Here is a 15,000-nt window from a genome sequence, read left to right as displayed (position 1 = left end):
GTTTTAAAAACTAAATAAAAATTATATAAAATGTTGAGTGCAGTAAATGATAGAAAATTCTCAGACCAAACATAACATACATATATATATATATATATATATATATATATATATATATATATATATATATATATATATATATATATTTAATTTATTTATTTATTTATTTATTTATTAACTTTATCGCTTACACAGTTATCTGTGCATTAATACAATTATTAACAGGACCTCATTGAATCTGGATGGTATCTAGCGGAGATATTTATTGAATAAATATCTCCGCTAGGTACCGTCCAGTTTCAATGAGGTCCTGTTAGTAATTTCAAATGAATAGCTACATTTCATTATGTATTTCTGAAGCTGTTTTTGGTTTTCTCTTATGGCAATTCGTGAACTGTTGGAACTTCATATGAGGTTTGTGCATGTATACTAATATGAGGTTTGTGCATGTTTACTAATATGAGGTTTGTGCATGTATACTAATGTGAGGTTTGTGCATGTTTACCTAAAATTTCCCCAAAAGAATTGATGGGATTTTTTGTATCGTGAAAATAATTTTATATACTTAGTTTACGGAAATAATATTTTTAATAAATATGTGTATCTCACGGACATAATGGTTGTAATAAATATATGTATATTGTAGACATAATAGTTTTAAAAAGTGTTTATTTATTTTTTTTTTCTTTTCAACTGACTTGGGGGAAAGTTGGACTGAACAGCCGTCCCGCGATTTATTTATCTTTAGAGTTCCGTATGGGCTCCTTTTGTGAAAGTTGAGAGAGAGAGAGAGAGAGAGAGAGAGAGAGAGAGAGAGAGAGAGAGAGAGAGAGAGAGAGAGAGAGAGAGATGATTATTTTCGCATTTTGTGAACATTGTCATGTGAGAGAGAGAGAGATAGAGAGAGAGGAATGATTATTTTCGCATTTTGTGAACATTGTCATGAGAGAGAGAGAGAGAGAGAGAGAGAGAGAGAGAGAGAGAGAGAGAGAGAGAGGAATGATTGTTTTCGCATTTTGTGAACACTGTCATGAGAGAGAGAGAGATGGGGGGGAATTATGGGACTCAGCATTTTCGAGAGAGACAGAGAGAAAGAAAGAGAGAGAGAGATCCTGGTGAAAGTTCTTAATCTACAAGAAACTGCTTTTATACATTCCCCCAAAAAACCTACATATCACTATTTGACAATAAACCAACATTAAAAAAAAAAGCTCCGGATTAGACAAAGAGAAAACGCCGTGAGAGTATTTCTCTCTCTCTCTCCGCGAACGAGACAAAACTGGAATTACTGAAGTGGCTCAGGAGTGGACCCCAGGGACGCCCCCTCGTCATCGCCCTTCGACTTTCTCGTCAAAGTGGCTAAAGGTGCCGTCGCGAAGCTTCGACTTTCACATATATATACTTTTTATTTTATTTTAATATTTTGCTTTGGTTGCCTTTTATTACAAAGAGATGTAATGTTCAAACGCGTGAAAGGTTTATGAACTGAAGTGAATTTAATGTGGAATTTAGGCCAAAGTGTAAATTTTGAATGCTTTGGTAAAGCGTAATGATTGTGACAAGTGTTTTTAATTAAATATTTGTCTTCATTATTTTTACCTTTTTGCATTTTAATTGTGTTCACTGGATTATGGGAATAAGCAGTCACGGATATTCTATATATATATATATATATATATATATATATATATATATATATATATATATATATATATATATATATATATATATATATATATATGACATGAACAAAATCAAAATGCAAAAGGCCAAACTAATGGAGACCAATACATAATATGTACGTTTACATACAGTTGATGTGAAAACTTAAAAATGCAAGAGGATATGTATGTTCATCTTGTAGTTTTCGTTTGGTTAATGTTTATTCATTGGTTATATATATATTTTTAATACTCATTTTTATCTCTTTGTTACAGGAACAGACTCGAGAGGTGGTAAGTGTACAGAACCTTACAGTGTTACATATCAACAGTATAATGTATTTTGGTGTAAAATAAATTATCTGCTAAGGTGTGAAAAGTTTTGTAGGTTAATGTCTTTCAATTAATATTGTATGACACTAGAGTATTTTATTACTTGGGTGTAAAATACAGTAAATGCGCAAGAAAGCTAATGTTATTTTTAAAATTGTAATTTTTTGACGTAGGAAACAACTTCAGTAAGGTAAGTTAATAAATCTGATGTGTTCTACAGTTAAAAGTGATTGTCTTCTGGGTTAATGTTGAATGTTTTCCATGTCTTTTAGTAAATGTTGAATGTATGAGCATAGAGAAATCCGCTGAGTTCAGCAGACACGAGAGAGTGGGCTGAACTCTGTCTGTCAGAAAACAAACTTTTAGACTTACCGGTGGTGGCGATTCTGTGTAAGCCTCCGACGGTGCATAAGTTGGTGGAAGGGACACCGTGTCCACCACGTCTCCCTTCTCAGCCATGTTCAAAATAAAATTATCAACACAACAAAACAAGAACAAAAAAACAAAAGATATGCAGGATGCCCAAGTTGCCTCCTCTACGAAAACCGAAGTGAAACTCCCCGACTCGCCAGAGGAGTCCTTGCTTTTATAAGCTTTTCCCGCCCTTCTTGACAGTTGCCAGGTGGTCTATTCAGGACCTTTTTAGTGGTCGCTGCTGGTCACCGAGAAAGATTTTGCTGATTTCAGTGTTTTCTAGATTGCATTTTCTCATTTTGCATTCATGGATGCTGCTTAAAATGGTCTTAAGTGTTCCTTGAATTGGGTATTTCTTAAATCAGGCTCTGGCACCCCTTTCCAGATAATGCATGGGGGACGGGGTTAATGGGGTAGTGGGGTGGCAGACTACTTTCCATTCGGGTTGTTTCCAACGTGGTAGACCGCGATAACGCTCTCAAACCTTATTAAAGTCAGGATGGAAGTGCCTTATTCCCCTCGCAAGTGGATTTTTATAGCGTATTACTGCGCCCCTTAATAGACGCTCCAAAAGAGAGGGATGTGAGAATCATGACAAAAGGTTATCTCGGCCGATTGAGGAGAGTGAAACTGAAAGTCTGCAAGATAAGATTCTTAATCATAAGGAGGTTGGGGGTTAGTGTTGGTGGGGGGTGGGCACTAGTTCAGAATCATTATTTTCCCAAAATGACACTTCTTTTCTTCATCTGGTATTTTTTTTTTTTTTAATTTCCTTTGGATTACTTTCTAGCAACGACATAAAAAAGAAAAGACAACGAGACATCCTTTATAATGCACCGAGTGCGTGTGGGAGTGGGGAACGGCTTACAGTAAGTCTAGCGACAATGTTTTCCTAATATGGCAAATTTATGTTTCTTGTAATATTTACGGCTTCTGTCAGTTATTTCCAAGGATGGAAATTTAAAAATAGAAACAAAGAGGCAGGTATTCTTAATCATGCGTAGGATGGGGTAACATTAAAAAATTCCAACAGCATTATTTACCTAATAATATAAAAACGCACTTCTTCATCTTATACTACCCAGCTCCTTTCAGCCACTTTCGAAGTATTCTCTCTCTCTCTCTCTCTCTCTCTCTCTCTCTCTCTCTCTCTCTCTCTCTCTCTCTCTCTCCATTTTTTGACTATCGATTATTGAAGATTACGTGACACGCCGAAGCCAGAAGTCAAAGCGTTACGTAACGTAACACTCGGACTACTTAGCGTCACGATCACGCACGACTTGACTCTCGGGAGCGCGACTTGACTTCTGGAGACAAAACGCTGACCACTTTTCGAATTCGGGAGGGGTGTGGTGGTAGGGGGGTGCGACACTCATAGACCATTATCGCCAACCACGACTTTTCCACCAAAAACAAAAGGGGCCGAACCAAAGAGACTGATCATTGTTTTCCCTCGGGAGGCCATTGTGTCGAGAGAGACAAATCCAAAGAGACATTTTGACTACTGGACCAGAAGCCAGGCGCTCGAAACACACCAAGGCCTAGTTCCTCGTTAACCCCGATGTTATCGCATGCAATGAAGAAGTTTTTTTTTTATTCTTTTTTTTTATTGTTTCTTTGTTGCTGTTTATTTTCGTAAGCGTTAGGAAAGTGAGTTCCGTCTTTATATTTCTTTTCGTGGTCTTTGTTTTTTGTTTGTTATTATGCGCATTGTGATAGCAACTTTTTTATCTCTTATTCACTCCCCCAGGTTTGAAGTCAAGTTGGGAAATTTTCAATTTTCGTCACCTCATAGTTTTTGGGATTTAAGTTGATAAATTAATAGACCATCAAATTATATATATATATATATATATATATATATATATATATATATATATATATATATAATTTAGGCCTACCCCTCAGCCTTCCACCTCAGCAACAGATCATTATTATAACTCCACAATCATTATAGTTTATATTACCATAGCTTATACCATCATCTTTATTCGTAAGCGACCTTTGACCCAGCTTATCTTCAGCATCCTCGGAGCCAGAGTTTCGAAACTGGAAACACTCAAAAGGGTCACGATAGGAGGACGTTGCCAAAAGCCTCACCTATGCCACGGTAGTCCACCTGTCGCAGTAGTGCTGTCTGCATAGACTCCAGTTATACATTACAGTATAATTATGGTACCCATTTTTTACAATGTTTTCCTCCAGTTATACATTGGAGAATTATTATATCACTGACCAAGCCATTTTGCCTTTCCACAACACTAGGCCTATACCTCTGCCACTACTGTTAGAAATCTTTTAGACTCACTGCGAGTTCTTTATTGTTATTTTTACCTTTGCCAACGAAGCGTTATGTTCTTTGTTCCGTTAACATTTCCTCTCTTTGCAGAATGACATAACATTTATATGTGAATTCTCACGAGCATTTTACAAAAACGTGGGACTCGTGACTGGCTCAAGTAATTAGCTTTTGAGAGAGACAGGAATTTAACCTTATGGGAGAAGGGATTACCTTTCAAAGAATAGATTAAACTTTTGTTACGCCGAGAAAGAGAGAGAGAGAAGAGAGAGTCTTGTAAATCTCTAAGGAAATCACACGATGCATTTCATATGTCGCCGTACAACCTCTTCCAGAGAGGTTGTGTTTTTGTTTACTTGACGGTCGAAAACACGTACCATTATTAATGATTCATTACCCGCCCGTGACGTATTGGTACAGGTATAAGACGTGTTCAGGTGGCGGAGGTCACAGTGGATATCACGATCACGAAGTTTCCTGACCTCTAGGCTATAGGTCAACAGTCTCTTCTCTCTCTTTCTCTCTCTCTCTCTCTCTCTCTCTCTCTCTCTCTCTCTCTCTCAATGGAGCACGAGGTAGCTATTATGAGTGAGAGTTCCTCACGGATACTTAATACCAGGGACGTCCCAGGTAGGATATGGCCTAGGTTAGGTTATGTTAGGCGTAGGATATAGCATATATTCCTGTAACTACCACCACTACATACTTTGTATTTATTTGTTTCTTTGGTAAAAGGACTAAGCAAAAATTAATGTTTGGACTTGTACGGAAAATGTTCAAAGATGGGCTTAGTGACTGGCGTCAAGTGATAAGATATTGGGGTGGTATGCACATACTTGGCGGAGGTTTGTGGTCTCCGGAAACTTCTCTTCTTCTTCTTCTTCTTCTTCTTCTTCTTCTTCTTCTTCTTCTTCTTCTTCTTCTTCTTCTTCTTCTTCTTCTTCTTATTATTATTATTATTATTATTATTATTACTATTATTATTATTATTTTGAAGTGGTTCAACCAAACCATTTCATCACATTCCTGGACTCATATAAAAGCTGAGTGAAGGCTTCAATTAGACCTAAGTTAGAAAAGCTGAACAGCCAAGTTGTAAGGAGAACGAATGTAGGGTTAAGAAAAATCCTTCAAGAAATGGACTCCTCGTAAATTACATCCGTTTTCTTTCGGGAACCCGCCATTAGTCTAGTGTTTTGTTATCTTTCCCGCCTTCAGATACTATTTAGGACGTCATGGTTCTATTCTGGATCGTTTTAAAGCTTTTTAGTTATTTATATTACATGATGAAGTTCTGGTGTCCTTGTAACTGGATTGCCAACATCGGGAAAATCAGTAGCTCGTGAAGTTTTAGTATTTGTCCGTATCTTTATATTATACTGTGCTCTGGTCATAGGCCTATTTAGATTCCAACCTCTTTTGTAACCCGTCTGGGTCCCCCTTAAGGGGGTAGTGCCGTCATACGGCGCACTGTAGGCATTACTGAAGGTTTTGTGCAGCGTGCCTTCGGCCCCTAGCTGCAACGCCTCTCGTTCCTTTTACTGTACCTCCTTTCATATTCTCTTTAAAATAAATCAAATCCTTCGGGCCAGCCCTAGGAGAGCTGTTAATCAGTTCAGTGGTCTGGTTAAACTAAGGTATGCTTAACTTTTTTTTCCTCCATCGTGCTTTCCACCCTCAGCTAACAGTTGATTCATAGTGCAGCTGCGAGGTTTTCCTTCTGTTACACCTTTCAAACCTTTCACTGTCAATTTCCGTTTCAGCGCTGAATGACCTCATAGGTGCCAGTGCCTGGCCTTTGGCCTAAATTCTATATTCAGTTCAATTCAATCAGGAAAATCGGTAGCTTGTGAAGTTTTAATATTTGTACGCATCGTTATATTACTGTGCTCTGGTCATAGGTTCCAACTTCTTATATGACCTTTTCTTGGTTGATTGGTAGAGCTCTGGTCTTTTATTTGGGGTTCGATCCGCAGGTGAGGCAGAAATTTATGAATGTATGTGATAGGTAGAGTGACAAATTATATATATATATATATATATATATATATATATATATATATATATATATATATATTATATATATATATATATATATATATATATATATATATATATATTAAATATATATACCTATATATATATACATTCATTTAACATATATATTAAAAGGACCTCATTCAAACTGGATGGTATCTAATGGAGTATTTATTCAGAAAGCTTGTAACTTGTTCTGAATAAATACTCCATTAGATACCATCCAGTTTGAATGAGGTCCTTTTCGTAATTCTACTAATGCCCAGAACAACTGTGCATGTGATAAAGTTAATATACATATATATGTATATACATACATACATACATACATACATACATACATACATACATACATACATACATACATCATACATACATATATATACTTATGTTCGGCGACTGACGAACCTTGCAAGATTGCCATGAGTCTAGGTAGGTGTCAAAGTGAGAACCACTACCATTTCTTCCGGACCGATGCGTTTTGATGGGTGCGCAAGCGCATTCAGCACATAATATTCGCACCTAGTCTCTCACTCCGCTTTTCTTCGGAGTCACGACAGTAAAATCGTGAGAATCTCGAATTCGCAGAGACATTTGGTTACAAAACGCTCGGCCAATAGCGGCGCTGGAAACTTTCCGACAGGAAATGCGTACTATGCATCCATTTGGGTAATGTCGAGTTTCTATTGCCGATTGATAGATACCTTTGTGATGTGTACAAGACATTCACGATTGTGGGGTACACACACATATATGTATACATATATGTATGTATAGATATATTTTATGTATATATTATATATATATATAGTGTATGCAAGTGACGTTAAAGAAAAGTTTTACAGTTTGACTTTCGTACTTATGGTAATTTTGTACTTGATGTTGTTAAACCATGAATTCTAAAATTGAAAAACGTAAGGAGTGTGAAGTATACTATAAGTAAGATAGTATACATCTTTAGTTTCCCACCAGTACCCTATACAAGTGAGTGTTTCGTCTTCACAATAGATTTTATGTAAAAGTATACCCGTAGGGGGGGTAGTACCGTTTGTGCACCTCATGCGGTGCACTGTAGGCATTACTTAAGGTTCTTTCCAGCGTCCTGTTGGTCCCTAGCTGCAACCCCTTTCATTCCTTTTACTGTACCTCCATTCATAATCTCTTTCTTCCATCTTGCTATCCACCTTCTAATAATTGTTTCATAGTGCAACTGCGAGGTTTTCCTCCTGTTACACCTTTCAAACCTTTCTACTCACAGTTTCCGTTTCGATGCTGAATGACCTCATAGGCCCCAGCACTTGGCCTAAATTCTATATTCCTTCCTTCATGTAAATGTATGTGTCAGCTCAATTACTTCCATGAAACATGAAGTGATGGCTCTCGGTAACCATCCGTAAGTTACTTATAATATCTTACCATATTGTTTCTGTAGGATTTAATAGTTTGATTTTTTTTCCGTCACTGACTTCTGCAACAACCCACAAAATCCTTGACGCTTAAGTGGTAGTAGTAGTAGTAGTACTACTAGTTGAAGCCCTTCGTTGGCTGAGTCGGTTGAGCTTCAGACTGTCACTCGATGGGCCGGAGTTCAATTCCCCCGACCGGCTGATGAAGAGTTAGAGGAATTTATTTCTGGTGATAGAAATTCATTTTTCGCCATAATGTGGTTCGGATTCCACAATAAGCTGTAGGTCCCGTTGCTAAGTAACCTATTGGTTCTTAGCGACGTAAAATAAGTCTAATCCTTCGGGCCAGCCCTAGGAGAGCTGTTAATCAGCTCAGTGGTCTGGTAAAACTAATGTATTCTTAACTTAGTAGTAGTAGTAGTAGTAGTCAAGATTTGGCTTTGAAACGGCTCCCTTGCTCGTTCTATTTCTCCCTTGCTTCTGCTTGTTTAAGACCAGGCTTGTGCACCGGAGGCCTCCTCCTCCTCCTCCTCCTCCTCCTCCTTCTTCCTTCCTTCTTCTTCTTCTTCTTCTTCTTCTTCTTCAGAAAACAGGTATTTTTATTCCGTCTGGTCAACCTCAGAAAGGTGACTTGCTCTACGCTCTGAATGTTCTTGATATATTTGGCTCCTGGATAAAAATGAAAATGCAATGCATTACTGCTCAAAACAATTCCCCGTTTATTTTACTGATTTATTTATATTTGTATGTACTTATTTGTTGATTTATCTTTTTTTTTTTTCCTTTTACAGTTACTGTTCTCGTCTTTCTGTATTTTGAATTTTCTGTAACTTCTTGCAAATGAATTCCGTATTCTTTGGAAGCTTGAATTTCAAGTCAGTGGACCCCTGTGAGCTTGTGCCTAATAAATGGCAGTTTATCTTCTGAATAATAATAATAATAATAATAATAATAATAATAATAATAATAATAATAATGAACCCCGATTCATTAGGAAGAAGTCTACAGAGGCCATTGACTTGAAATTTCAAGCTTCCAGAGGATATGGTGTTCATTTGAAAGAAGCAACAGAAGATAATAGGAAATTCAGAATGCGTCTTGTTTACCCTTGCTTTTAAAGTTTGTTTTCAAGTTCTCATAACCAAGACTGTCATTTCTAGCTGAAGAAGGGAGCTGAGCAGGCTCTCGAAAGCTCCTGGAATTAATTTTATTATTTGTAAATACAGTACTTTACATAAATGTGGATTTTGTATTTTATAAACATATTCACGGGATTGTGAAGAAGATTTGCAATAATAATAATAATAATAATAATAATAATAATAATAATAATAATAATAATAATAATAATAATAATACGTTCTAAAGCCCGCAGGGGTTCGGACCATGAAAACGTCGGTCCCCGGAATCGGAAACTGAATAATAATAATAATAATAATAATAATAATAATAATAATAATAATAATGAATGTACTGAGAGATCAGAAAGAAGAATGAATGAGAGACAACGAGGTCCTTGTAATTTTACGCTCGTAATCGACAAAAGCAAGTCAGTAGAATGAAAAGGGGAAAAGAACGTAGAACGTTTATTCTCCATTTTGCGTCAGCATAGTAGGTTAGAAGTCAAGTAACTGAACGTATTAATCATTCGTCTTTGAAATCTCCACGGGCCGGTGACCCCAAGTTGGTTTTCTGCCATTTCATTAGCGTGAGATTGCAAGTATTCTCTCTGTCTCTCTCTCTCTCTCTCCTTGGGTCAGTGACCTCTCTCTCGCTTGTAGAGAGCGCAGCGGCAGTTTTTTTTTTTTATAATCTTGAATATTTCGGTTATCCGTCAGTTTGGGTGCACCCCAATTTAGCAGGCCCTACCCAACTCGTATCCTGCCTTACTGAGCTGTCAGGCATTGTTCCCGTGCTTGAATAAACACTCGACCTTATTTGACAAGCACATAAGCGTGAAAGTGTCTTTAATCTCGAATATTTCGGCTGTCTGTCAAATTGGGATCACCCCAATTTAGAATATTTCGGCTGTCTGTCTTGAATAAACATTCGACCTTATTTGACAAGTACATGAGTGAGAGTGTGTCTTTAATCCCAATATTTCGGCTGTCTGTCAATTTGGGATCGCCCCATTCTCCCCCCCAATCCCCAATTTGGGATCCTTCTCCCCTGTTCCTGAGCTGTCAAGCATTATTCCCGTGCTTGAATCCGCTGTCGACCTTATTTGACGAGTACATAAGAGTGAAAATATCCTTAATCTCGAATATTTCGCATATGTGTTGGTTAGGAGCACTCCCAATTTTCCCCCCTCCCCTTCTGTCCTTCCTTTCTTAGCTGTCAGTCATTATTCCTGTGCTTGAATACGCTTTCGACTTGATTTCACTACTTGTCATGTCATGGTTTGCTTTGCGGCTATACACCGACTTCTCACTCATGTCATGGAGATCACCCCAATTTGTCCCCCCCCCCCCAACCTTCCTTCCTTTCCATTCTGGGCTGTCAATCATTATTACCGTACTTGAATCACCTTTCGACCCTCTGTGACGAGTACATAAGGGTGGAAATGTCATGTCATTTTGACATGTCATGGTTTGCTCTGCAGTTATATACCGACTTCTCGCTCATGACATGAAAACTGACCAGAGCAAACTCATGGTTGGTCATTATTTATTTTACCGGTTTTTGATATTTCATGGGTCCTTTTCTTTCCTTTCCATGAGGACGTTGTGCAGTTGAAACCTCCAAAAGTTCGAGCGAAGATATGCCGTCAGTGCACCTCACGTGGTGCACCGTAGGCATTACTTAAGGTTCTTTGCAGCGTCCCAGTTCCTCATTGGGAGGGTAGGTTCCGTTCTCAGCTAGCACTCTGCTGGCCGCGAGTTCGAATCACCGACCGGCCATTGAAGAATAAAGAGGAATTTATTTCTGGTGGTAGAAATTCATTTCTCGCTATAATGTGGTTCGGATTCCACAATAAGCTGTAGGTCCCGTTGCTAGGTAACCAATTGGTTCTTAGCCACGTAAAATAAGTCTAATCCTTCGGGCCGGAGAGTTGTTAACCAGCTCAGTGGTCTGGTTAAACTAAGATATACTTAACTTTTTCCATATGCATCATAGTTTATCTTCTGAACAACAACAACAACAACAATAATAATAATAATAATAATAATAATAATAAATGAGCCTAACTTGAATGTCTGTGATAGACTCAACATCGCGATAGCCTGAGATTAGAATTATCTTGTCATTCGACAATCGTCATATGAATTATTTATGGAACAAGAGCCCCGTGCTGGTGCAAAAACAGCTATTTCTAAGGACGTTATCCTATTCCTGACACCTCGTATACAGGTGAATATATATAATATATATACATATTATATATATATATATAATATATATATATATATATGTATGTATGTATGTATGTATTTATATATATTTTTTTATTGCCTATTTCACAAATACTACACCAACTATCATTACCAATCAGTAGCCTACTGTTAAGAGTATACTACTGTTAATTTATATATATATATATACTGTATGTATATATATATATATATATTATATATATATATTATATATATATATATTTACGAAGAAGATGATTTGATTTTATTGATTTGACTGAAGACGTATACAGCAGCATGTTAGCAATGTATCTCTCTCTCTCTCTCTCTCATCAGTATTGAAGCTTATCTTCTCAGCAACGAGATTCAGCAAACATTTCTCATTACCGGAAAGCGCACCTGACGTTAATTAGCATTCTCATTAATCAGGCAGTCACACGGCTGAGTAAGTACAGTCGCCCGGACGGACTGACCAGATCAAGGCTGTCAGCCACACTGATGACAAGCCGGAGATTCATCATGCAGAGATAGTAGTTATCTGAATCGTCGCCAGAGGGGGTGAGGATTGGGGGTTGTGGGGTTGGGGGCGTTATTACTGGATTGTCCCTATTTGTAGGAATAACATGTACTGTGTGCTCATACATTCTCTTACTTTCTCCGTCTTACGTGGTTGAAATTCACCTTGCGTTGCGATACTAGCACAAGGATGTATGTGTGTGTGCATATATAATATATATATGTGTGTATGTATGTATGTATGTGTATGTATATATATATATATATATATATATATATATATATATATATATATATATATATATATATATATATATAGAGAGAGAGAGAGAGAGAGAGAGAGAGAGAGAGAGAGAGAGAATCGTGTATATGTGTCACTATTAATTTTACGAATGTACACGTACAAAACAGCCTGTAAATCTCTCTCTCTCTCTCTCTCTCTCTCTCTCTCTCTCTCTCTCTCTCTCTCTCTCTCGTAAAGTTTATTGACCAAGGAAACCTGATGAGTTGTGTCTGGAAATAGGTTCTCGTCGATTGCAACTCGGATTATTACGTAACTCTTAAGTCATTCGGTCGCCTCAATACAAAAAGAGAGAGAGAGAGAGAGAGAGAGGAATGTTTGACGCTTGGTACCGTGTGTGTGTGTGAGTTTTAGTTGAACATCATGTTACAATAATAACAGCTTCTGTTTTACGTGTCTTCTAAATGAATGAAAACAAAAAACGATCAATTTTCGAACATTGTACAAATGAGACAAGATTATATTCTTTATGTTTTCCAGGTATCACAGTTCTTTCTCAACCGCTTTCAAAGCGTTTTAAAAGTTTTTTTTTATTGTTTTTTTCACGTACTCTTGTGTCAATCAGAGAGAGATGGCGCTTCGGAAGAACGGCTGACTGGGTGTCAGAGAGCGTTTAGTTATTTTCACGGGGCTTTCTAAAACTTTCCCGCGGGCGGGAAGCTTTCGGTTTGATCATTTTCCTCGTCATTTTCTTCGTCTGTCATTTACTTATTTCATTTTTTTTTCCCCTTCTTATGGGAAGGTGACGCGGCTTTTTTTTTTTCTTTCGTATATCTCCTGCGCTTGATGATGTGTTCTTTTTTCTTATTTTTCGTCAAGCTTTCCTTCGATGATGCTCTTTTGATTTTTTATGTTAAGATTATGGGATTTCGTTCGTTCAGAGGTGTTGTGAAAGATGCTTACTTTGTTTGTTTTGCTTATTTTCTTTGCGTTGTTTTTATTAGTTTGGTTGATAGTCGTACTTGAATGCTTACTTGGTCCTTTTAGATTTCAGCCGATCTATTTTGTACAAAAATATCATTTGTAAGTTTTCTCTTTTCTTCAGTATTTTATGATTATCACTTCAAACTCCATTTCCTTATTCATTCTTCTAAACACCGAGTAGTTTTCCTCGTAAACATGTGTCGTCATTCTAAACATATGCTTTGTGTTTGCACATTTTAAATCAATTTCTCCGGTACCTCACGTATGTATATGCAGCTGGTCACAGTATTTGCGACGCCAGTTTGTGGGTAAAATCAATCAACCTGTCAATCATTTCTTAATTTTCACAACCATCCCTTTGGTAATTAGTGAAATCTTCTTACACCGTAGGGAGTTAGAGTAGAGCCGTCAGTGCACCTCACGTGAAGCACTGTAGGCATTACTAAAGGGTATTTGTTGTATCCATTCTGCCCCTAGCTCCACCCACTTTTTAGCCTTTTAATTTACCTTCATTCCCGCTTCCTTTTTTCCAGCTTGCTGTCCAACCCCTCCAACTCGCTCTTTTCACTGTCTTGAGTGCTGAGCGATCGACACCGCCCCAGTGCTTGGCTTTGTAACCCAATTTTCAAAGATCAGTCAAACAGTTCGCCATCTTTTACCCAGTCCGGAGACAGATAGCTAGATTGGTCTTCATCGTACTGCCTTTACAGCAGTAAAGTATATTAACAGCATAGTATTAAAAAGGTTGATTTGAACTATTGAATTGCATTGAACATAGAATTTAGGCCAAAGGCCAAGCACTGGGCCCTATGAGGTCATTCAGCGCTGAAACGGAAATTGACAGTAAAAGGTTTGAAAGGTGTAACAGGAAAAACCTCAAAGTTGCCATGAATCAACTGTTAAAAGAGATGGTGGAAAGTAAGATGGAAGACATAGAATATGAAAGGAGGTACAGTAAAAGGAACGAAAGGGGTTGCAGCTAGGGGCCGCAGGGACGCTGCAGAGAACCTTAAGTAATACCTACAGTGCATCCCATGAGGCGCACTGACGGCACTATCCCCCTACGGGCGATCTGAACTATTGATGACAGTTAATACTATGAATTACAGAGTGAAACTATTGTATTGTTTTCGTTCAAAATGTAATACTTTGAAAATAGCCTTACAACCTCATTTAGACTTAGAGCGGTTGAAGACTTAGCAGGTGGGTATGCCCATTCATTTCCCTACTTCCTAAGTAGTGTTTTCCATTCCTCACTTAGTCAGCCAACGACTGGCTCTGTTCTATCCAAGAGATCAGGATTCAGTCTCCAGTTTCTGATTTCCAACACTCTTACTCCTCCAACTCCAACAAGGCCTCCAATATTACGTGCTTTCTCCAACACACAATAACCTCTCTCTCTCTCTCTCTCTCTCTCTCTCTCTCTCTCTCTCTCTCTCTCTCTCTCTCTCTCTCTCTCTCTCACACACACAGTATCATAAGAATCTCCAACACATTAAAATCCTCCCTCACTCCTACACTCCCTCTCCTCTTCCCCTTCCCACTCATCCCACATAGAGTAGAATCTCAAAAAGTCTCCCACATCCTTCCCCACTCCATTCCCCACACTACCATCCACCATTCCCCCACACTCTTTCCCCCCCCTCCCCCCCACTGTTTTATCAGGACTCATTAATGATCTGAGGCCGTTAAGTGCATTTGACTCACTGATTTTCTGAATGTCACATTTTTATCATGATTTTGTAAAAAAAATAAT

The 15,000-nt window shown here is 37.8% G+C and overlaps 2 protein-coding genes across 2 annotated transcripts in view; one reads left to right on the top strand and one right to left on the bottom strand.

The window, feature by feature from the left end:
* The window catches only part of LOC136825571 (formin-2-like), a 49,900-nt gene extending 47,330 nt beyond the window's left edge, over nucleotides 1-2,570 (bottom strand). Inside the window, exon 1 of the mRNA XM_067082188.1 lies at nucleotides 2,367-2,570. Within this exon, the coding sequence (XP_066938289.1) occupies nucleotides 2,367-2,453 (87 nt within the window). The 5' untranslated portion in view covers nucleotides 2,454-2,570. The remainder of the gene's footprint in view (nucleotides 1-2,366) is intronic.
* GPHR (golgi pH regulator) overlaps nucleotides 1-15,000 on the top strand; it is a 139,981-nt gene that overhangs the window by 64,004 nt on the left and 60,977 nt on the right. Inside the window, exon 2 of the mRNA XM_067082402.1 lies at nucleotides 1,938-1,955. The gene's annotated coding sequence lies outside the window, so the exon portion shown is untranslated. The remainder of the gene's footprint in view (nucleotides 1-1,937; nucleotides 1,956-15,000) is intronic.

The sequence above is a fragment of the Macrobrachium rosenbergii genome, chromosome 1 (genome assembly GCF_040412425.1).
Source record: "Macrobrachium rosenbergii isolate ZJJX-2024 chromosome 1, ASM4041242v1, whole genome shotgun sequence".
NCBI lineage: Eukaryota > Metazoa > Arthropoda > Malacostraca > Decapoda > Palaemonidae > Macrobrachium > Macrobrachium rosenbergii.
Note: the sequence above shows the minus strand (reverse complement) of the source record. Positions and strands in the feature narration are given on the sequence as shown.